Raw genomic sequence first — 25,821 nt, forward strand, 5'->3', positions numbered from 1 at the left:
CTAAAACAACCTTGGCCCTGGCCCTGGCCCTACATGGCGAGGCCAGGCCATGCCCAGCCCTGTAATGGAAAGAGTGAAATGATCAAGGGTTTAAAATACTCCAATCAAAAAGTTTTCTTTAGGAGTCTCCATCCATCCACACATCATATAAATGGTTTTGATAATTGAAACATAACCCCGATCAAACGGTGCCTTTTATCTACATGTACATAGAATCAGAACCAGTCACAAGTGTCTTTGAACCATCCATTCGTTTTGCATAACAGTGGTATTCTTGATAATTGGACTGAGCCATTCATCATTAGCCAAAGCCTGGACCGGCCCACGCACCAGGCCTAGATTTGAAGCCCAGAGGCCGACCCTCAGGCCAAGTTTAGGGGTCCAAGCCTTGACCCTATAGGACCGGGCTCATAGGCCGGGCCGCGCCACTCCGCCCATTGCCACCTCTAATACTGTGGTTCACCAATAGTAAGTTAATATGTTAAGGTAGTATATGGCAGATCGTACACAGTACATTAACAGGTTATGGTAGTAAGGTGCTCACGCACGCACACACCCACTCACACCCACACCCACAACCACGAACTTATCATGTGTATGTACACTAATTTACCACAAGCTAACTAGAAGTCATTTCTGTAGGAAGGGGCAAAGGCATATACAGGGGAGGCAAGGTAACAACCACATCTCAGTTGCCAAATCACTCATGATGGCCACAAAAGCTTACCTTGAAGCTACACGAACGTTGTATTCCTTGCCTGGATGGTAGAATTCAGCAAGTCCCCAGTCAATCAAGCGAAGTTTTCGCAGCTCATGATCTATCATAACATTGTGAGGTTTGACATCTCGATGCATAATTCCTTGTGAATGGCAGTAATCCAGTGCCTGTAATTATAAAAGGAGTGTTACAAATAAGTTGCAACCACTTATAATGAAATCATGTATACTTTCTAGTCATCTCTATGATGCAGCAATCCGCAGGCCATTGTTCAGAGGATCCCCGACATATCCATAATATCCCCGATATTATCCTTATCTCCAGCTCGGCGATACCGATAACACTGGTAGTATCAGAAATTCCAAGTATCGGTGATATATCACCAATGTATCACCAATGTTCAATATCGCCAATGTATCACCAATATTTTCAACTGTGTAAATTCCAAGTGTCACTTGTATCGCCAATGTATTTCCAATATTTTCATGTATTTCCAATATTTTCAATTGTGTAAATTCTAGATGTCACTTGTATCGCCAGTGCATCAGCGATATTTCGACAACATCGCCAATGTATCAATATCGCCAAAAATCTATTTATTAAAAAAATCATTCTAAATTTTTTTTATGAGCACATGGTTGTATGATGAAATACATATCTGCATGTGTATATGTATGCACACATGGATGGATGGATCGTGGATGGATGTATGCATGGATGGTTGGTTGGATGGATCATTGTGTGTGTGTGTGTTTGTAGGTATGTGTGTACGGATGGATGGATGGATCATGCATGTTTGTATGCATCTATATGCACAACGGATGGTTGGATGGATCCACCATTTTCCCCATGTTTCCACAATGTTTCCCTGAGTCAACTATACATTCTTTTGGGCCCTGTTAAAGAGAAATTTATTATTTGATTCCTAAAAATGCAAATATGCGTCTTCTTCGCTATTATTTGATTCTTAACTATGCAAATATGTGTATTTTAGCATCTCATGAAGTATCATTGAAAATTTCCACTATTATCCCCATGTTTCTCTTAGGGCCTGTTTGGTTTTCCAATTGCAACGGTAAATGGTTGTAGATGGGTAATGATTATTTACTCTTGTAATTGTGCGGTGACCACTTAAATTTGACTACAATGATGATTTTGTTACATTGTTTGGTTCACCCAGAAATGATTGTAATAATGATAGTGTTATAATGTGAAAATGTAATGATTACAATTTATTTTACCTACTTCCTTTGCAAGTATATTTGACTCTCGATTTTTTAGCCATAATTCATATTTAAACAAACACCTGGAAATGACAATTATGGGTCATTTACTTTGCATTTCATAGGAAATTGGAAAACCAAATAAGCCCTAATGTTTCCCCGAGTCAAAATTACATGCTTTTAGACTCCCATTGAAGAGAAACTTATTATGTATGCATCTTTTTTGCAATTATTTGATTCCTAAATAGGCAAATGTGTATTTTAGCATCTCCTGAAATTTCATTGATAAATTCCTAAGCTCTTTTTACTCTAGCTCTTGTTTTAAATAAGCTCGTTTGGTAAAATCATGTTTTCAAAACAAAAAAAAAAAAACTCTTCTTTGAAATAAGCACGTTTGGTAAAACATTCAAATAAGAGCTTTTTTAGGGGTAGTTGATGTAATTTTTAAAGATTACAATAGCTCCATTATAAGAGCAATCCAGACAATTGTTTTGGTCGATCTCATTATAGATTAATCATGCCCCAAATGGCAAAAGAATAGATGGCTACAATCTTCACGTTTTAAGACATTTGGGTCATCCATTATGTCGAACATTGGATGTGGATCGTCCATCATATGGAGGCCACCTTTGATGTGGATTGTCCATCATGTGAGCCAAACCTTCAAAGTGGGCCGTCCATCATGTGAGGCCCATCTTGGATTTGGACCATTCATCATTAGCAGTTGACCTTTGTCATGGATCGTCCATTATGTGGGATCCACCTTGATGTAGGCCACCCATCATGTGGGGCCCACCATCAGTGCTTATCGTCCTTTATGTGGGGCCCTTCGAAGTGGGTTGTCCATCATGTGGGGCCCACTTTTGATGTCCACCATCCATCATGTGGGATCCACCTTGTGCAATCCACCTTGCTGTAGGCCACCCATCATGTGGGGCCCACCATCAGTGCTTATCGTCCTTTATGTGGGGCCCTTCAAAGTGGGTTGTCCATCATGTTTCAAAACAAAACAAAACAAAACAAAAAAAGAAAAAAAAAAACTCTTCTTCAAAGTGGGTTGTCCATCATGTGGGGCCCACTTTTGATGTCCACCATCCATTGTGTGGACCGCACCTTCTATGTGGATCATCCAACATGTTGAGCCACTTTGGATATGGCAATCCATCATGTGAGACCTTGGATGGGGACCATCCATTAGGTGAGGCCCACTTGATGTGGATTATCCATCACGAGTAGCCACACTTTAATGTAGGCCATCCATCATGTGAGGCCTACTCCGTCCATTATGTGGTTTACATACAAGTTGTTCATCACGTGGGCACACCTTTGATGTCAATTGTCCATCATGTGGGCCCACCTTTGATATCCATCATCCATCATGTGAGTCCCACTTTTGATGTGGATTGTCCATCAAGTGGGGCCCACTTAGCATGGATGGTCCATTGTGCTCAGCCACACTTTGATGTAGACCATCCATCATGTGGGGCCCACCTTTGATGTGAACCATGCATTATATGGGCCCACCTTGACACAGACCATTCATCATGTGGGGGGCACCTTCAATATGGGTTGTTCATCATGCGGACCCACCTTTGATGTCCACCATCCATCATGTGGGTCCCACCTTTACTCTAGACTATCCATCATGTGGGGCCACTTGATGTGGATAGTCCATCTGTAGGACCACAGTTTGATGTGGGCCATCCATCATGTGGGACCCACCTTTGATGTTAACCATCCATCATATGGGTCCCACCTTTGCTATGGATCGTCCATCATATGGGGTCCAACCTTCAATATGAGTTGTTCATCATGTGGGCCCACCTTTGATGTCAACCTTCAATCATGTGGTCCCACCTTTGACGTAGATTGTCCATTGGGTGGGGCCCACTTGATGTGGATCATCCATCAAGTGAGGTCACACTTTGATGTGGGGCATCCATCATGTGGGGCCCACCTTTGATGTGACCGTTCATTATGTGGGCCCACTTTGATGTGGACCATTCATCATGTGGAGCCCTACCTTCAATATGGGTCGTCCGCATTTTGGGCCCACCTTAGAGAGATTGTAAAGAGAAGAGAAGAGAAGAGGGCAAGATAGGAATTACTTGAAAAATCTAAGGACAAATTTGTCAAAAAATTAGTCCAAAATGTTTGCCCGCTTAAGCCAAATAAGCTCTCAAGGAAAAAGTGACCTCCCCATTACTTATTTTTTAAGAGTTTCTTTGCTAGTTTCTAAAAAAATAAGCGTTAAAATTAGAGCTTTACCAAATATTCTATTTTCAAAATAAGAGCTTTTTTTTAGAATAAGAGAACAAGCTCTGATTGGTAGAGGTGTCAAACGGCCCCCAAGTGTTCGAGATAAAATTTCCAAACCACCAATCAAAATGTTTTTTGCCAAGTCAGTGTTTTAGCCCTTGTTTGGTGAGCAGAGATGAGTCCAGGGTTTGCAAAGCACATCCAAGCGCACAATATCAACTGTCGTTTAGATCAAAACAGCATTTAGGCCTCAAACACGCCCATGATTCCTTCCAACTCTAATCTATAAACCCAATTACAAATCCATGAAGGTTGCTTCCCTCTCCTTCCTACAAGTGAAGACACAAACCTTGCAGTCTATTTAACCCATTAAAATCTTTAAGGGAAAACAAAAGCTCTCTAACAAGTCAAACTTACCACTCTTTACACATCTAGAAAGTTATGGTCCTAATGCAGAACGTAAGATTGTTAGTTGCTATATGCGTTTCCTATACTCTCTGAAGAGTCTTGGCCAAAGTTACTGCTCCCCTAAAGAATTCAGGAGAATTTGCCTCTTTACTCATCAAGAAAGTTGTAGATTGAAAGAATTTGGTGAATGATATCCGTTGGCTCAATGATAGGAAGCATATTGCATGGTCCCAAGCATCTCCACACAAATTTAATCCCTGAAATCTTCCATTGTGCACGAAGAAGCAAATGCACTGGCAGAAAAATTTGAATATTATTGTCTGACCTGCCTTCTTCCCAAAATGAAAGATCTCCCATTTCCTCTTTAATGTTAATGCTGAGCTTCTTATTCTCGCTTGGTTTTTTTCTTCTTCTTTTTGTTTCTCGTATTGTACTGGTAATTTCCTACTGTTTTCCTGTCATGATTATCTATTCACTATACTTCAAACAAATTAGCACGTATAGTATGCATAACCTTCAGATGGATCATAATTCTCAAAATGAAAAAATAAAAAAATAAAAACAAAATTTTATTGCAATAAGGTCAAGGAAAGACCTTGAGAAGCTCATAAATGTAGTAGCGTATGTCATAATCTGTCAGTGTCGGGTACAAAACTTTGAAATCTGTGCTGTTCACATATTCAAAAATCAGGCTAGGGGTTTTTGAGTGCTGATCTCTGACAATATCAAGCAGCTTCACAACATTTGGGCCTCCACAAAGGTTCTGAAGAATTTTTATCTCCCGTTTTATCTGCACAATTGCCAACACACATGTTATGGTTCTGTGCGATAGAGGCTGAAATGAAATTTAGTAAAACAAGGAGCTAGATTTACGGTTTCTTTAGAATCTAAAGGATTTAAAATTTGTCATACTAAAATAGAGTATATAGAGTGCAATTTTAGTAACAATACGAGTAAAAGCAAGGAATTAGTTAAGATTGCTGACCAAGAAGTTTCCTGAAATGATCATACCTGCGATCACTAATTTATGAGAGTGGACAGATTGAGAAGGATGCTGCCCATAGAATTCAAGCTGGATGGAAGAAATTGGATGTGTGCCTCTGGAGTTTTATGTGATCGTCATGTACCACTCAAACTGAAAGGGAAATTCTATATGATACCCAAAAGACCAATCATGCTTTGTGAGACAGAATGTTAGGCTGTTAAGGAACAACATGTTCATAGGATGAATGTAGCTGAAATGAGGATATTGATATGGATGAATACAAAGATGAGGAAGGATAGAATTAGAAATGAATGAATTTGAGGGAACCTGTGAGTGGCGTCAATAGGTAATAAGATGAGGGACAATAGACTTAGATGGTTCGGTCATGTGCAACGGAAACCAAGAAACAGCCAGAAGAGTTGAGTTGTTACAAGTTGAAGGCTCTAACGGGGCGAGGGGAAGGCCCAAAAGGAAGTGGATGGAGGCAATAAGAAAAGACTTGATGACCTATGGTCTAACCGAAGGTATGGCACTTGATAGAGTGGAATGGCGGAACAGGATTCGTGTAGCTGACCTTCAGTAATTGGTATAAGGCAATCAACAAGTTGCACTTGAAGGTCGAGAGAAAGATATGCAATCAACAAGCTGATTGGCAGAAAATGAGGGAAAAAGAAAAGCAGAAGAAATATAAAGGCTCTCAGGATTGTGCTTTGATGGCTTCTTCTTGGGCAGTTTTGTAAATTAGCAAGGCTTTTGCCTCTTTTCTTTAATAAAACTTGATTACTGCTACTTTTTTTTTTTAAGTAAAGAAAAGCAGAAGAAAAAAGTAATCAACATTCAACTATATTTCGAGGATACAACAAGTGCAATGAAATAGACATCAAAAGATCAATTAGAAGAAGCACCACTGTCATGCAAGCCAAGTGATGACAGCTACTTAAATATGATCTAGGATCCAGATTATCCAACCATCCAAATTGAACATGTGGATTATGGATCAATTGACAGTTTAGATTGATATGATGGAGGATAATCTGTCCAAATGTCCATTGTAGACGAGATCAACAGACATTTAGTTAGTTATTTGAGTTAGAATTAGTTGAACCAGCTTCCCCCTAGTTTCAACATTTTTGGTAGATGACTTTTTGGGCATCGAATGATATTGGAACGACTTGAAACTGGTCCCTGTTGAAAGTTTGTTGAATTAGCTTTTGTAATTTTGAAAAGGTTTGAATGAGTTGTGGCCAACTTACAATAAACATATAATACGGTTGAGACAGCATTCAGGGGCATTTTGGTTGTTGCCTATTGCATTAGGGTTTTCTTTAGTTATTAAGCCCAAAAAGGCAATTTGGATGCATAATTCTTTTCCTAATGTAATGTTTATTTAATAAGAGAGTGGTTTTCTTTGAGGGCTTAGCATGTGCTGCTCTGCTTACCAATTTAGCATGTGTTGCTACTCGGTAGAAGATGAGGGGGTGTGCAATCACTACATGTGGGCTAGTGGACTGTTGGGAATCATTCCCACGGTCCTTGATTATTTTTTTTCAATGATTTTTCTATGGTGGCCATTGCAGGTCGCTGGGAGTCGCTTAACTTGATCAAAGCGGCTTTCTCAAATATGCCCCTCTATTTCATGTCCTTGTTTAGATGTCCCCAATCAGTGTTGGCTAAGCTGGAAAAGCTCATGCATGATTTTCTCTGGAGTGGTGCATAATCAAGGAAAAAAAAAATCACTTTTTAAGGTGGGAGGAGGTGTGCAAGCCTTTTTCAAAAAGGAGGGCAAGGTTGACGAATCTAGACTACATGAATCAAGCATTATTGGAAAAGTGGATGTGGCGTTTCGCTATAGAGGAAGTCTATCAAAGGATATGATGACTAGGAAGTACAGGACTGGCAGGGGGGTTATAGATTTGTCACATTATAAACAATGTTGTCGAATTGCATATGCCATTATAAACAATGTTGTTGAATCACATATGCGATCATGTGCGATCACATATGCCTATGCGCATATGCGATCACACAATCACATATGCAACTGCTTTTTTTTCGAAAAATGTAAAAATAGGGAAATTTTCAATATATATATATATATAAAATATAAGAAACTAAGGGAAACTTTTCTAAGTGAATAGATAACTAGTTTTACATATTTAAAATTCATTTGAGAGAAAAATCAATTAAACAATGAATTAAACATCAAGTCAACGGCATTCAAGAATATAGTTAACAAGTTATTTATTGATTATTGTAGAAAATCAACAAGCTATCTTCCTTGAAACTTGAAAGTGCTTGAATCTTGATCTTCCAACTTTCAAGAGAGAAGGAATGTAGGAGAGAGATTAAGACCACTTGGAAGTAGGAAATGTAATAGAGAGCGATTAAGACCACTTGGAATTAAGAAATGTAAGAGAAGAAGAGAGTAAGAGAGTTTTGGAGTGAGAATATTGTAAATGGAGAAGGTTTGGAAGCCTTTTTATTGGCAAAAAATTGTTTTTTTGCAAAAATAAAAAATTAAATGTGCCCTGGCCAATATGTGATCGCATATGTTGTATGCAACCGCATACATCGCATATGCGATCGCAAATGTGCCACAATTGCATATGTGATCTGCATATGGATATGTGCATATGCGGTCGCACATGACAACACTAATTATAAAGCTTCAGGCTTATGGAAATTGATTTTTTCGATAGCTTCCATGTTCAAAGAAGACATGTCCTTTGTTATGGGGGAGGGAAGTCGTATTTGCTTCTAGGAGGATTTATGGTTATGCGACTGCATGCTTAAAGAGACCTTCCTTAGTTTAGCCCTCTTAGTGCCAGAGAAAAATATTACAGTTGCTCGCCGTTTTTCCAGATCTAGCAAGGAGGTGGTTTGGGCACCTCCCTATCGAAGGGGTCTTTCAGACAAGGAAGTGGTGGTGTTCATCAATCTTCTGGAAAGGCTTAAGCTCATCAAGCTTGGGGAGTCAATGCAGGATACGGTGGTTTGGTGGGGTCATAGTTTGGAAAGGTTCTCTATTCGGTCCTTCTACAGTTTGCTCGCTATCTCTCCCTCTCCTCCATGGCATAACTTTTGGTTTTGAAATTATGGGGATCCACCAAAAGGCCATCTTTGTTTGGTTGGTAGAAAGAAACAGGGTGCTAACCGTGGAAAATCTTATTAGGCGAGCATTGGTGCTCCTAAATATGTCCCAAATCCTAGTCGTCAACATCCAGCAACTTCTAGATCTAGATCTACATCCAATCAAAATAGGCCTGTTGGCTGGGCTTGGGCATAGCATATAAGGCCTGATCAATTTTTGGGTCACGCAGGGCCAAGCTTCAAGTCAAGTCCTCATAGCCCGGCCCTTGATACATAATATTACTACGCAACTACCCCAAAACCCTTATCTCCTCTCTTCTCCAGCCCCAGAATGCGCCATCGGCACATATTTTTTGGGTCGGGCAGGGTCAAGTCCTTATAGCCCCATCCTTGATACATGATAGACCCTAAACTGCACCCCTGTCAAGACTGGAGATCCAAATCTAATCAGATTTGGATTTAGTGCCTCATATATTGTACCCATTTCTGAACCAGATAGGACCCAGACCACTCCCTTAGTTGGATCCAAATATGGGTACGACAGCATCGGACAAAACATACCCATTGACAGCCCTAGAAAAGACCAGCAACATAACCAACTCTAAATCAAAGAAAAGTGAGGTGCATCAGAAAGTCAACTTACATCCTTTTCATTAGCTTCATTCATTGCACATTCATGCCATATGCATGAGTGGAAAGAAATCATTTCAATCGTGACAAACCATGACTGAGTGACATGGTTTCACTTGGAAGATGGAATGAACAAAAATGCCTCCAGCCAGAGGAATGTCAACCAACTAAATACCCCACTACAAAAACAGGAGAAAACGAGGGGGAAAAAAAACTACTTAAAATCAAAGTGATGCTGACCAGAAAATCAACTTAAATCATTTTCATTGGCTTCATTCATTGCACATCCATGTCATACGCCTAAGAGGGGAAAAAATACCTTCCACTGTGTATGCCAAGAAAGCAATGAGGAATTACGTGATGCTCGACCAAAGGATATGCAAAGTATCCCCAGGCCTTTATTCTGTGCAAGTGGGGACAGTGGTCTAGTGATCCAGACCATTGATCTGATAGGCGTCACTATGAATAGACAATGCCTCAAAGATCTCCTAGACTGGAAAGTGCCTATCCAATCATTGAACTTCTTCCACAGAATGTGGACAGTTGTGATTTTTTTATAAAACATCTCTTTGTAATCCTTCCTTCAAAGGATGGGATGGTTCCATCCGGAAGGGTTTCAAGGCATGGCTCCTTGGCCTATTAGTAATTCAAGCCTCTTGGTAAGAGCACAAAACCAAAGGCCATTAATCAAAACTAAAACAATTTAAGCAGCAAACAGGAACAGTTAGCAAGATGCAAAATCAGAAGATTAATCATCGGACTAGACATTGGTCATCATCACATTACCATAAAAGATTGACCATTCCATTGGTCAATTGACATGCCTTAAAGTTCTAGAATGATATTGTGAACCCGTGCAGGAAGTTATGCTCCATACTCCATACAGAAATGCCTAAATCAACGTACTTCAAGATAACTTACATTTATAAACCAGGTATGTAGATCTTAAGGTTAACTATAGATCAAAAGGATATTTTATAATATGTAAATTATGTGACAGTACAGGGTTCAGAAACAACGTGTCTAAACAATCAACCAGTTGGAACTTTTTAAAGTAATAAAAGAATTGTCCAAGATTCATCAAGAAGGGTAAATGATACTCAGTTTAGCCAACAAACTTCTTATTTCAGTTAATTCCTAAAGCAAGGGCTTCATTTTGAATAGAGTTGCAATTAAATCAAAGCCAATAAAAGACTGCCAGGAACTCATAAATTAGTTCTAGAAACAGGCATGCATAGAGATCAAATGTGCAAAGATCACCTTCTTTTTCTTCACTGGCTTGAGGATCTTGATGATGCACCGCTCGGAATTTGACATGTTTATGCCTTCAAAGACCTCACTGTATTTTCCCCTACCAACTTTGCGAACGACTTCATAATCATCCTGATCACTGAGTGAAGGAGGCAAGTGGTTGGAAATATGAAGCTGAAAAGTTTCCACAATTACATTCTTTAATTTTCGAAAAGAAAATCTATCACAAGAGTGCTTGCTTAAAAATCAAATCATATTAATTAGGTGAACCTGATTTATTCTGGCAATCATCATCACCGTCATCTAGGCCTCATCCTAACTAATTGGGTTCCGCTGCATTAAACCTCTTCCGCCATTCCACTCTTATTTTGGCAACGAACCCTAATTTATTAAAGGTCAACCAGTTTCTTAGGAGATTTTTGCTGAAATTTGTTGAAAATATGCATGAACTGCACTGCTGAAAGAAAATAACTTGTCTTGCATCCTTGCTGAATAAATTATGAGTTCTGCCCAATTGCATCAGATGTGCCAATATCATACATTACCAGCAAAGCATGAAGGTGATGCAAAGGTGATGTAATCATCATTACAAGGGTTCAGACTCTAGAAATGATACAGCGTGCCTTAAAATATAGAGTAACCATCAGCATGAAAAACACAGCAAAAACAAGTTGGACACTTAGACCTCATACCCATTGGGAATTAGCACGATCATGCCAACGGGTCAAGGGGAGCATAAATAAGGTCAAGGCACACCTATGATGAATCGTGATGAAACCACTGAAGCCATACTCTCTGAAACAAGTCGAAGCAAACCTACACCCCCCTTGTGAACCTCTTTTTTTCCTCTTTGGAAAGGTTCAGCCTTCTTTGCCTCTAGACATCTAAAAACCCCACCTACGCCATCTCCCTGCTTAAAATTATGGTATTACTTTCTAATCATTGATGCTAATTTGTCGCAGAGAAGCCAAAGAGACCTTGATCAGTAGCTCTCCGAGCCTAGTTACAAGATGATGACAAGTCTACTAATTACAGTGGACTAGCATATCCAACTATTTATGAGAGAAAGGTGTGTGGGCTGTGAGAACAATTCTTGAACATGTTGGAGTGTGACCTGCAAGAGAGGACTACGGTAAAAGCTCGTTCTCCCTGTGAAATGCTTTAAAAGGTGGAAGAATGGTGGAAGGATAAACATTCACTAAAAAACAAAAACAGAAAGTTTTGGAGTATGACCAAGGGCCAAGTTGATCCAAGTTGCTAAACAGATTGACCAAGGAGTTTTGCACACTGCCTGAAAAGGCAGTAGAGTCTCAAACCAAGTATGAGCCTACCAGGCCCGATATCCAGTGTCTCATAGAAGAGGTTAAGACAGCATGGTGAGGATTGTTCCACCAAATAGCAGTCATAGGGGGCAATGCTTTTTTCCAACTCCTTTCGAAAGAAGAGAGGCAAAAGCTATCAAATCCAAGATCCCTAGAGGTGTTTAGACGATTGAGATTAATGTAGCAATGATTGGGATCATATTTGAAGAATTTGGAGATCTTTTAAATTATAATTCAATTTTTTGCATAAACATGGACAACCCTGTCTTTGGGTGGACCCACAGGTTTATTAAAATAAACATACGTTTCACCAATTTGCTTTCCAAGATGAGAAGTTCATAAAGGTGATGCAATCACCCCACATCCCACATGTGCACGCTCCGCCCGTGTGTACAAGAAAGGGCCCACTTTCCCTTTATAGGCCATCCTTACTTTTCTTTTAAATCTCTACATTAGGAAGTATCTTTACTTTCCCTTTCTTTCAAACTCTACATGGGCCCGTTTGGGAGCTTGTAAATGGAGGTAAATGAATTGGGAGTAAATGACTTACTCAGGTTGTGTTTGGATGAGAGTAAATAGGAGGAATTGGAATGCATTTGAATTTTTCAATATATTCATGGGAACACATGTGATATTCTAAATAAGCTTTAATATCCCAAATCAGTGTACGTATATGATATTTTAAAGAATAATTATAATAAGCCCATTGAAATATATACTTGAGCCGAAAATGAGGAAATTATGAGCCTTAGGTGGGCCACAAAAGTAAGGATCACAAACAAGCAACTTGTCAACTTTTTTAACCGTCCATTTGGATGGCCAACATTTGGATGGTTCGGATCATTCCATTAATGTAGCTTATAAGTGGCTTGTTTCAGAGTATCATTAGTGTGCCACATGTACGGTGGACACGTGTGTGGCAACACCTTTGTTTACATGTGCGACTCTCCAAGGGAGCCCAAAAAGGCATTTACCTCCATTTACTCTCAAATCTCTCCATGTGGGGAGGATTTCATTTGCAGCCCCGTTTACTCACAATTCATTTCATTTACTTCCATCCAAACACACCAAAAAGAGACATTTACTTCCATTTACCTTCATTTACTCCCAATCCCTCCCATTTGCTCTCATCCAAACGGCCCCTTAGGAAATTTCCTTTGATATCTTTACATTAGAAAAGAAGTAATTTTATATTTTTCTTATTTAATGCTTTCTTATTTAGGTAATTTCCTATTGTTCATGTCTTTGCTAGTTAGGAATTCTATTTTGGATTCATGGATTTTATTGCAGATTGTAAGGACTAATTATAAATAAGGATTAAGCCTATGGAATAAGATAGTTGAATGATATTCTCTTTTTATGAAAATTCTCTTGTTTTCTCTACGGTAGTTGTTGAAGGGGGGGAAGTGATCTCTAGTTCAACACTATAGGACTGTTGAGCTTGCTCATAGTCTTGCATTCTTTTCTCTTTATGGTTTGAACTTCAATCCGGTATGTTGATTCTCATTGCAATTAGTTTCTTCCTTGATCAAATTGCATTAATTTGATATTAGAGCAAGTTCTGCTCTTGGGATTTTATCTTTTTCTCTTTCCCATTTTCCTCTTTTCTCAATTTTTGTCCCCATTTCATCCCAAACCTACCCTCAATTCCCTAAATCAATCTAATAATTCAGCCCTTCCACTACGAACCATATATATTCTCCATCCTGCCTAAACCATCACCCTTTCTCTACTCCAAATTCCACTACTAAACAGCCCATACCCTATCCTACACGCTAAACCCAACCTTCCGAAAACCCTTTCCATTTGCTACATAAGAAAAAATAAAAATAAAAAACTTATGCATGCTTTGCAAAAGTTTGTTGCCTTATGAGCACTAGAAGAGGGACTACTTACAATCCCAGGGTTGGGATGGCTACGCAACCTCAAGATGGAATTGTATTAACCTTGCAACAAGTGGTCAATTTGATCACAAAACGGTTGGATGATCTGAAGAGCCATTTCATGGTCAGAATGAATACTCTTGAAGGACGTGTTACTGTTCTCGAAGACGTAAACAAGGGAATCAATCAAGACCGCTAAACCTCTATGGATGGCCTTGAAGGAGATTTGGAGTCTAGAAATGTTGATTCAAGGCATCCTGACTAAAATGGTGATCTCCAAGAAAAAGAATATGAACCTGGCTACGGGGTCCAACAACATCGCCACGGGCAACTGGGAGCAAAGGGATGAATAACCTCCGACGAGACTATCCGGGGTGTGCAATGATGGTAATTTGGATCCCAGGGTGTGCAATGACTGGCTAAAGTCACTGGAACAATATTTTTGTTGGTAGCATGGTGACGCAGGACAGCCCTAATTATGATGCATGCTCATGGACACAATTAAACAACGGAAATAAAATGAATAAATGATCTAAAATTCTAACAGTAATCATCATAACTGAGAAAATCATAAAGGAAACATGCAATGGAGCGGGCCATCACCACAACCACGGATTATGGAATTCAATTACTACTTGGGTTGGATCCGGCGAGGGATGAGACCTCCCGATCTTGCATGGTCACACCCAATCGATCAATAAAGATCACTAGTCCGAAGAACCAAGAAGTTTCTCAGATTAGGGATTTGAGAATTTGGGGGTTTAGGGTTTAGATCGGTTCTCAAGATTTTGATCGAAGAAGGATTAGCCAAAACTGAAAAATAGAAAAAAGAAAATTATTACCTTGAAGAAGTTGGAGGGGCACAAGAAGAAATTGGGAGAAGAAGATCAAGGGAAGAGAAGAAGCACCATTAGAGAGAAGAGAGGAAGGAGGCAACCAAAGGGTTTACTTTTCATTAATCAATAGTTAAAATTCGAGTTTAGGGTTTTAGCCCACATAAATAAGCAAATAAAGGCATAAAATTACTAAAATACCCCTAGGATAAGCAAATAAAGACATAAAATTACTAAAAGACCCCTAACTAAGTCAAAAACGCGCAAATAACATAAGTACGGGAAAGTTTGGGCGCTCGGTCTTTTTTCTCCAATCTTCCTTCACATGTGCCTTCCCTGAGTGGGGTCTTCTATATGTCCAATCACATGTAAAAGGTCTTCAGCTCCTCAATAGTCGCCTATCTACAAGGACGGCACTTGTGGTTGGTGCTTTCTTCGTTGGTACACCTTGAATGCGCTTATGTCCGTATCAATTCCCCTCGGGTGAGAAAAACTCGACTCCGACGAGTTGAAACTTTTGTAGCGCTCGAGTAGATCTGGATCAATACCCTGCAATGCGTCGCCCGACAGCCACATAGATTCAAATGATGGTTTGTTCTTCCACTTGACAAGATACCTTTGGAAACCCCCATCTCTCGTGGATACTATCTCGTCATCCAAGATTTCCTCAATTGCTTCTTTATGGGTAATGGGTGGAGGAGGGGGTGGAAGGGGTTGGGTGGCAAACTCAGAAAAAGGCCATGAAAGGGACGATGTATCAACAATGGGAGTATGGGCACGGACTAGATCTTCCACATTAAAAGTTAGATTAATGCTCATTTCAGGTGGAAGGTCAACCCGATACGCATTGGACCCAACCTTTTGTAATATCTTGAATGGTCCAGCACTACGCGCTTGTAATTTCTTTGCAGATCCTTGAGAGAATCGTTCTGGCCTTATTCGCACCATTACAGTCTCCTTCTTGAAATTCTTGCACTCTACGATGAGAATCAGCTAAAACTTTATAATCATCATTGCTCTTATTTAACCGCTGTCTAATATGTGTATGCAAATCATGAATATGGCGTGCGAATGCATCGGCTGACTCAGAAGACCTTTGGGTAACAGACATAAGTAAGAGATCTATATGCATTCTAGGTTTATAACCACTTACAATTTCAAAAGGACTCAACACTGTAGATCTATTAACTGACCCATTATAAGCAAGTTCAGCAGTTGGTAAAATTAGGTCCCAAGTCTTAACATGTTCACCCACTAGACAACGTAGAAGATTTCCAAGGCTACGGTTTACCACTTCAGTTTGACCATCTGTTTGTGGGTGGTAAGCAGTAGAAAATTGCAAACGAGTTCTCATAATGTGCCACAGTGTCTTCCAAAAATAGCTAGTAAATCGAACATCACGATCAGACACTATGGTTTTAGGTAACTCATGGAGACGCACCACACCATCGAAAAAAAGACGAGCAACATGAGACGCATCTGACGTCTTTGAACATGGGAGGAAATGCGCCATTTTAGAAAAACGGTCCACAACGACAAAAACGAAATCGTGCTTTTTTATAGTCTTGGGAAGCCCGAGCACGAAGTCCATACTAATGTCCTGCCACGGAGCATGTGGCACTAGCAATGGCGTGTACAGCTCGGTATTTTGCTTTCTTTGCTTTGCCAGCTGACATGTTCGACACTGCCCTAAAACTTTGGCTACGTCTCGCTTGAGGCTTGGCCAATAGAAACCATCTTCCACGAGGACAATGGTCTTATCACGACCAAAATGGCCAGCTATCCCTCCTGAATGAAGCTCCCAGATGAGGAATTCACGAAGGGACATACGGGGAATACAAAGTCCGTCTCCCTTGAAAAGAAAGCCATCTTTAAGAACATATTCACCCATAATATGCTGGTCACTAGAGAGCGACGCGTAAGTACCCCCAAAATCAAGACATATGGGGTATTCATCTTTCAGTTGCTCAAATCCGACTACCTCTACACTCAAGGAGTTGAGCAACGCCACTCTCCTACTAAGGGCATCCGCTGGTTTGTTTTCAACCCCAGCCTTGTGTTTCAAAACAAACGAATATTCCTGAAGAAACGCTACCCACTTGGCATGCTTTAGGTTGAGTTTCTTCTAAGAATGCAAATATCTCAAAGCCTCATGGTCAAAAAACAAAACGAATTCTTGCGGTAGGAGGTAGTGTCGCCAATGTCTCAGGGATTGCACTACCGCATAAAATTCTTTGTCGTAAGTGGAGTATTTTGCCAATGTCTCAGGGATTGCACTACCGCATAAAATTCTTTATCGTAAGTGGAGTATTTTTGTTTTGCCTCATTAAGTTTCTCACTGAAATAAGTCATTGGGTGTCCTTCTTGACTCAACACTCCACCTATCCCGACACCAGACGCATCGCACGCTACTACAAAGACTTTAAAAAAGTCAGATAGACGCATGACATGAACTTCCACCATCTTGCCCTTAATTTCTTTAAAAGCCTTGACGGCGGCTTTAGACCACACGAACTCTCCCTTTTTCATGCAGTCGGTAATGGGAGCCATGATCGTGCTAAAACCCCTAATGAACCAACGATAAAAAGTTGCTAGGCCGTGAAAACTTCGCACCTCATGAATGTTCCTTGGTTCTGGCCACTCAACTATGGCCCTGACTTTTTCAGGGTCTGCGCGCATCCATTCAGATGACACTATAAATCCTAAGAACACAACTTGGCTAGACATGAATGCACATTTCTTAAGATTAGCGTACAACTTTTCCTTCCTAAGGACACTACAGGCCTTCTTTAAATGTTCAAGGTGTGATTCCTTAGTGGTACTATAAATAAGAATATCGTCAAAGTACACCACTAGAAATTTTTCCATGAATGGCCTCAAAGCTTGTGTCATCACCCGCATAAAAGTACTGGGTGCGTTAGTCAAGCCGAAGGGTATGACCAACCACTCATACAGCCCATCTTTCATCTTAAACGCCGCCTTCCACTCATCTCCTGGGCGTATATGGATTTGGTGATATCCACTATTGAGGTTTATCTTAGAGAATATAGTGGACCTGGCCATCATGTCAAGCATATCATCAAGTCTAGGTATAGGGAACCTATACTTGACAGTAATTTTGTTTATGGCACGGCTGTCCACACACATGCGCCACGTGCCGTCTCTCTTTAGCGTCAACAATGCAGGCACAGCACACGGGCTCATACTCTCTTGGATGAAACCCTTTTGCAGAAGCTCATCAACTTGCTTCTTCAACTCTGCATGCACTGCAGGGTTCATCCTGTAGTGAAGAAGGTTCGGTAGAGTAGACCCTGGGACAAGATCAATGGCATGTTGTATGTCCCTCATAGGTGGCAACTCATTCGGTAAGTCTTCAGGAAATACATCACTGTATTCCTTCAGGACCGAGGTCACCTCACGGGGCAACTCTGATGGAACCTCAGGTGTAATTTCTCTAGCCACAAGGGCATACACTATAGAATCCTCCTTAGCCTCTTTTTCAAACTCTCTTGCGCTGATTATATGTAAAGACTTAGGTTTGGATTTTCCCATTTCTCTAGGCTCACTTGCTTTCTCATCCTTCTTCTTCCCTAATGTATTCTCAGGTGGCATGGGATTAAGTTTGATCTTTTTACCATTATACATAAAAGTACACGTATTCGAACGGCCAAAGATCATGACATCATTATCGAATAGCCACGGTCTACCTAGGATAACATGTCCCACATCTATAGGTAAAACATCACACCACAGGGACTCTTTGTATGACCCAAACTCGATGGGGACTAGACATTGCTGGGTGACAGGTAGGGATGTCTTGTCAACCCAAGAAACTTTATACGGGTCTGGATGAGGTGTGGCTTTCAGTTTTAAGCGATCTAAAGTGCTAGTGGAAATCACATTCTGACAACTTCCACTGTCCACTATCACCTTACAATTCTTTTCACCACACTTGGCAATAGTGTAGAAGATAGTGCTTCGACGCCAGTCAGCACTACTTCTAGACTAAGCTAACACACGCCTGACTACTGCAAGCATTGCTTCTCCATCCACTTCTTCTTCATCATAAGTCCTCCTTCAGGGTGATACTCTTCAACTTCATAATCACCCTGGTCATCTCCACCCTCGTGGGACTCGCCTATAACTAAGGCTCTCCCACGGCTCTTCGTAGGACACTGATTAGACATGTGGCCAAGGTTGCCACACTCATAGCACCTCACTTGGCTCATGTTACTAGGACCGGCACCAAGAACCCCTTTGCCCTTGTCCTCCCTAGGCCTAGATGGAATGGTCGCCTGTGCCCTAGGTTGTTTACCAATATTAGGTCTAGTTCCTTGGGAACTAGATCTAGCACTGGAGTCTCGGGACTCAAAACGACGAACAACAGGAGCCTTCAGATATTGCTCTAACTCTTGCACGACTTGATATGCTTCATCTAAGTCCGTTAAAAGCCGAGTAATAAGCTCGCGCTGAAGATCCGCACAAAGGCCCGTCTTGAAACGCGAGAGCGTTACTAGAGGGTCTTCTCGGATATCACATCGCATCACATACTCTTCAAATTTAGCGATATAGTCAGCGGCAGGCATTGACCCTTGGCGTAAGGATTGCCATTGGTCAAGGAACTTCTGACGGTATGAGAAAGGAAGGTACTTCTCCTTCAACTTCTCTTTCATCTCATACCAATGTGTGATAGGGGCTCTACCAACTCTCTCTATCCTACGCTCGGTGTTGGTCCAGAAGAGCTTGGCTTAACCCACAAGCTTCATCTTAGCAAACCGTATTTGACGGTTTTCCGACATGCCATACCACTCAAAGTAGTGGTCCATGTCAGCAACCCAGTCAAGGAACGCCTTGGGATCCAAGCGCCCATCAAAACCCGGGGCTTCAACTCTCACACTCTTCATCGCACGCTCATCTGGATCATAGCGGTCTTGATGACCACATGTGGCTCGTGCCTCTCGCACCACACCACGAACCGTTACCACGATCTCTATCTTCACTACCACCACATGTGGCAGCGCGTTCTTCAATAATTCCTTCCACTTGGGAGTGCGCATCTTCTCCTACAAAGGGGTTTTCCTTTTGGAACGCCTCTAGTTGCTCCACCTTAGTCATGGTAGTGGTAATTTGGTTCTCAAGGCGGGCAAACTCACGCCTTTGACCCGTTTCTAGGGCGGTTATCTTTTGTATCAATTGAGCAAGTTGCTCAGATAACTGCTCGTTATTCATGGTAGGTTGAAGTCTGAAACCTCTACCTCTTCTCGTGGGCATACAATGAAGACTTGAATCAAACTCTACCTAACTAGACTACTAGGTGTTATGACTTTCAAGATGAATGCGATGAATGCAAAACTACTATGAACTGATACAATTAAGTTGAAACAGGAAACAACTCAAATCTGGAAATTTTCCAGATTAGGAACTTTCTAAAATTGAAAACTTTCTAAACCTGGAACTTTCCTAAGTTAAACCTAAAAATCAAAACCCTAATTTGATAACTCGATCTAGACAAAAACCATGCAAGCCTAGGCTTTGATACCAAATTTGACGCAGGACAACCCTAATTATGATGCATGCTCATGGACACAATTAAACAACGGAAATAAAAGGAATAAATGATCTAAAATTCTAACAGTAATCATCATAACTGAGAAAATCATAAAGGAAACATGCAATGGAGCGGGCCATCACCACAACCATGGATTATGGAATTCAATTACTACTTGGGTTGGATCCGGCGAGGGATGGGACCTCCCGATCTTGCATGGTCACACCCAATCGATCAACGAAGATCACTAGTTCGAAGAACCAAGAAGTTTCTCGGATTAGGGATTTGAGAATTTGGGGGTTTAGGGTTTAGATCGGTTCTCAAGATTTTGATCGAAGAAGGATTAGCCAAAACTGAAAAATAGAAGGAAGAAAATTATTACCTTGAAGAAGTTGGAGGGGCACAAGAAGAAATTAGGAGAAGAAGATCAAGGGAAGAGAAGAAGCACCATTAGAGAGAAGAGAGGAAGGAGGCAACCAAAGGGTTTGCTTTTCATTAATCAATAGTTAAAATTTGAGTTTAGGGCTTTAGCCCACATAAATAAGCAAATAAAGACATAAAATTACTAAAATACCCCTAGGATAAGCAAATAAAGACATAAAATTACTAAAAGACCCCTAACTAAGTCAAAAACGCGCAAATAACATAAGTACGGGAAAGTTTGGGCGCTCGGTCTTCTTTATCCAATCTTCCTTCACATGTGTCTTCCCTGAGTGGGGTCTTCTATATGTCCAATCACAAGTGAAAGGTCTTCAGCTCCTCAATAGTCGCCTATCCACAAGGACGGCACTTGTGGTTGGCGCTTTCTTCGTTGGTACACCTTGAATGCGCTTGTGTCCGCATCACATGGTATGCCGTAAAGGTCGTTATGGGGCCATAAAGGTAACGATGGCAATCGTTGCATGTTATGAGGTCATAACGACCATAACAGTTGTTATAGAAAAAATGATCTGTAACCACCATTAACGGCCCGTTTCTCCCCCTGTAACGTATTGAACAACCTCGTAATGGTCAATTATTGAGCAAATATAGGTTTTTTGAAAAGAAAAAAATCAACTTTAGGGTAGATACATGTTTTTGGGGTTTTTTTAATTAAGAGAGAGAGAGAGACTGTAACGGCTATTACAGGGGGGCGTAATATCCGTTATGACCCGTATTGTAAAGGTAACAGTGGTGGCCGTTATGGCCACCATTACCGTTATGGAATATTGTGGTTTGTACGAAATGGAAGAAGTCATCAAGTTACGTTTTGCTACCCTGAAACTTAAGGGTGAAACAATTCAAGACTAGCGATATGCTATTGAAGAATATTTACAATAGTGCGGCCTTCCTCCCGTAAGTAATTGGAGGAAATGAAGGCAAGATTGAAGCAGAGACTTCTACCGCTGGATTATAAGACGACTTCTTTCCAAAAGCTCCTCATGCTTCGGCAAGACAATCTGATTTTCGAGGAATACACACAATATTATTATGACTTAGTTATTTGTTGCCGCCTAACAAAAACTAGAAAACAAAAAATGGCGTGTTATTGTAATGGACTACGGCTTGATATTCAAAGAGAACTAGTGACCATTCAACTCAATAGTGTAGACGAACGTATCAAATGGCCTACAGGAGCAGAAGTTGGTGATACGGCGCAATAGCTCTCAAGGCAGAGGCTATGCATCCACCCACCCTACTATTAGTGGCTCCATAGCACATCTGGAACCATTCGTGCCCTACAGTAAGTTGCCTCACTATTACAAAATTGGTCAAAACTTAGCCTCCAATCATCTTTCTCGAAATTGTGATACAAAGGGAAAGTCTGTCGCAGTGACGTAGGGGAGGTCGACCAACACTTGCTTCAAGTGTGATGGTCGTGGACATTACGCAACAAAGTATCCCCCTCACAATCTTCAGTTTTACAAGGTAAAAAACTTCATTACAAACCAAGTGGAAGATGAACATGAAAACGATCTAGAAGATGACGAGAAGGAACCTAAGGAAGGCCTAGATGGCCTTAACGAAAACAAGTTATCATTGGCAGTTAGAAGGATTCTTACAGCACTAGAAGATGAGGCCTAAGAAAACTAGTTGAGAACCAATATCTTCCATACACGAGTATCGTATGGTGGAAAGGTTGTCAAGGTGATAAAGGTAGCAGCATGAATGTAGGCATCACAAAGCATGGTGGACGAGTTGAAACAGAAACCTCGAAAGCATCCCAAGCCATACAAGACTGTGTGGCTACGAGGTGCTTAGTGAACTTCTCTCTGGGTCATCATGAAGAATTGCTTTGGTGTGACATCATTCCAATGAAGGTCACACATACTATTGCAGCACCCATGGATATACAACAAGGATGTAACTCATAAAGGTTGCAAGAACACATACAACTTTATGTATAAATGGAAGACCATTACTCTTAACCCTATGAAGGATGACGAATCCGAAAAGGCAAACCCGGCTTCCACACTGTTGATTACGGCCCAAATTGTGGAGGAGAGTTATGAACAGGGGATATCATGTATGCTCTAGTAAGATGCAAGACCGGTCCAACTAGTGATGTCGTTTTTCAACCACCTGAGATTCAGTACATTGTCCCAATTTCAGGATCTAGTCCCTAATGTACTACCAAGTGAGCTTTCACCCATGTGCAACATTTAGCATACAATTGATTTGGTACTTTGAGCACCATTACCAAATCTTCATGCATACCAAATAAACCCAATAAAACATGCAAAGCTTCATCGACAAGTGGAGGAATTGCTAACAAAGGGTTTCATTCGTGATAGCCTCAACCCGTATGTCGTGCCGGCGTCGTTGACACCAGAGAAGAATGGCAACTGATGGATGTGTTCGTAGTCACACCATCAACAAGATAACAGTAAAGGATTGTTTCCCATTCCACGTTTAGATGACACATTGGACATGATGGTGAATGCTACAATCTTTTCGAAGATTGATTTGCAAAGCGTGTACCACCAGATAAAAATTCGCTCTAGAGATTAATGGAAATCCGCTTTTGAGACAAAGCGTGGATTGTATGAATGGCTAGTCAAGCCTTTTAGCTTGACAAATGCACCTAGTAAGTTCATGTGGGTGATGACGCAAATTCTGCAGCCATTCATTGACAAGTTTGTCATTGTATACTTTGATGATATCCTCATCTATAGCCGTTCACAAAAACATCATTTGGACCATCATAGGCAAGTGATGAGAGTATTATTCCACGAGAAACTCTAAATTTAAAGAAGTATACCTTCATAAGTCGTAGCATGGTTTTTCTAGGGTTCATCGTTTTAGCAAAAGGTGTAAAAGCTTATTCTGAAAATAGAAGGGTCATTGTTGAATGACCTACTCCCGTAAACATTCATGAGGTTCATAGTTTTCACAGGCTTACGACATTTTATCGAATGTTTGTTTAAAACTTTAGTTTCATCATGGCACCCATTACTAAATGTATGAAGGTCAGTCCATTTGAGTGGAACAAAGCAACAACAAAGGCATTTCAAGAAATCAAGTTGAAAATGACAAAAGCTCCAATTCTTAGACTTCTTGATTTTGAGAATGTGTTTGAAGTTGAGCATTTTATAACACTTTCATCAAAATTCTCATCTTCATCTGCAAGTTAGGCAGAATGCTAGATGAATGAGAGACAATTTCACAATGATCCACGGGCCCCATACGTCAACGCATATAAATACCTTTGTCGCCGGCAGAAAAATGCTAACGAGATGTTAAAGCACATTGGACAAGGAGGGTGTGGATCGCGGAACGTGCATGTGACATCAAGCCATGCACTGGATGGGGTTCAACATAAACATGCTGTCCCAACACCAAGGCTTCTACATTCATCAAACGGGCCACACGTGCATGTTTAGCATAGGTAGCTGGTAATTCAATTCTAACCATCCATTTTCCTCATAAAAGTGCTGCCCACACTAAGAACGGATTAGATGGATTTATGTTCCACACAAGCTCACAGTGGGGCCCACTAATGTTTAGCCCGTCTACCAAACGTGTGCCGCAACTCGCCTTGTCAATCTCCCCTCCCGTGAATCACCATAGCATTTCTCAACATCTAAATCCCCAATCCCCAATCTAAACATGCCCCGCTCCCATTCAATTACCAACAAATTCTTTCCTTTTCTCCTAAAATAATATTCACCAAGATTACAATTACTGCTATATATATATATATATATATATATATATATATATATATATATATATATATATATATATATATATACTCATCTCTATCAACATTGCGCCAGGAATAACACACGCAGCAAGACAAGCAATCCGATCGCTATTTTCAGAAGAAAAATAAAATACAAGGATTCCTATTCCTACCGTTCAACAAGATTTCGTTCTTGGCACTTTTTTCATCAGAAATTCTAACAAATGAAAAACACCCAAGAAACCAAAAACTCATTTTTGAAAGAAATAAATAAATAAATAAAATGGGGGAAAGGGGCCCATTTTTTTGAGTGATTACCCCCATTGGACGGCGAGAGATTCATAGTCCCAGTACTCTTTGGGGCGGAGGACATTAACGTCTGCGTAGACTCGAGCCTTGGACATGACCGAAGCTCGTGAGGAGGACGAAGACGATTCTCCTCTCCTTCTGCGGTTCTCGATTTCGGGGTGAAGGTTAGGGCAATGCTCTACCGGCGTATGGAAGGCGACGAGCGCGCTCGCTAGTAAGAATCGTATGAGTAATTGAGGATTGGATGCATCTTTCATCTACTATATTCCCAAAATGCCCTTTTTCCAATCCAAAATCTTTGCTTCGACCGCTCCGTCTGGGTATCTGATTTCTACCATCTTTGGGGCAAGAGCACGTTAGTCTGCAGACCATTTATATGCGAGAAAATGACCACTGTAGACAAAACCTTTTACCCAGCGGTTTTTATGAAAGAATACAAACTTAAGTTACCAACTTAGACTAGCACGCGCGGACAGCAACTTTGAGGACGAAACTACCCCTCCTTTTCACTGCGAAGACGAGCGCTGACGCTCCTCCATCTGTGAGTTGTACGAACGGCTTAAAAGAGATCAAAGTTACATGGCCTCACACCTATGTATTTATTATATCCACAACGTTCATCCTTATTTCGAGATCATTTTGGAGCATTATCAAAAAAAAAAAAAAATCATATCCAAAGATCAACTAGGCCACACCACACAGAGCCACAGAAAATTGATTTTCGTCATTGAAACTTTTGTAGGGCCCACCATAACATTTATTTTCCATCCAATCTATTCATAAGGTCAGAATGACCCAGATGAAGAGGAAAAACAAATTTCATAATGATCCAAACTTGTGTGGCCCCTAAAAGGGTTTCAAAGGTAGACGTTCAAGCAGAATGGTAATGGCCACACCGGGACACAGATATAGCTACGTTATAATTTGTGGCCATAACAGTAGCTCCGCGATCAATCGCAGATCCCATGATTTCACTGCAAGTCGCTGTCCCTATCGGCGATTAATCGTGGATTCCGCGATTCCACCCCCGATCTATGGCTACGGATTATAACCATAGCTATAATCGTATCCCTATGCACTTTCTTTTCTTTTTTTTCTTTTGTTTTTTTATGTGGAGAAATTTATTCTACCTACATTTTTTCCTAACACATATTAATATAAATATGTAAATATAAGCATATAAAAAAAAAAAATTCT

The 25,821-nt window shown here is 40.6% G+C and overlaps 1 protein-coding gene across 3 annotated transcripts in view; it reads right to left on the bottom strand.

The window, feature by feature from the left end:
• Positions 1-24,976, bottom strand: part of LOC131229883 (casein kinase II subunit alpha-2) — a 41,252-nt gene extending 16,276 nt beyond the window's left edge. Inside the window, exons 1-4 of one of the 3 annotated variants that reach the window (XM_058225932.1) lie at positions 24,634-24,976; positions 10,574-10,703; positions 5,204-5,398; positions 728-885 (exon numbers count right to left, since the gene is read on the bottom strand). In XM_058225932.1, the coding sequence (XP_058081915.1) occupies positions 728-885; positions 5,204-5,398; positions 10,574-10,703; positions 24,634-24,881 (731 nt within the window). In that variant the 5' untranslated portion in view covers positions 24,882-24,976. Of the gene's footprint in view, positions 1-727; positions 886-5,203; positions 5,399-10,573; positions 10,739-10,834; positions 10,883-24,633 lie in introns of those variants that run through there. The other 2 variants (XM_058225934.1, XM_058225933.1) reach the window with 2 other exon arrangements.
• Positions 24,977-25,821: the final 845 nt, after the last annotated feature.

This window comes from Magnolia sinica, chromosome 16 (genome assembly GCF_029962835.1).
Source record: "Magnolia sinica isolate HGM2019 chromosome 16, MsV1, whole genome shotgun sequence".
Lineage (NCBI taxonomy): Eukaryota > Viridiplantae > Streptophyta > Magnoliopsida > Magnoliales > Magnoliaceae > Magnolia > Magnolia sinica.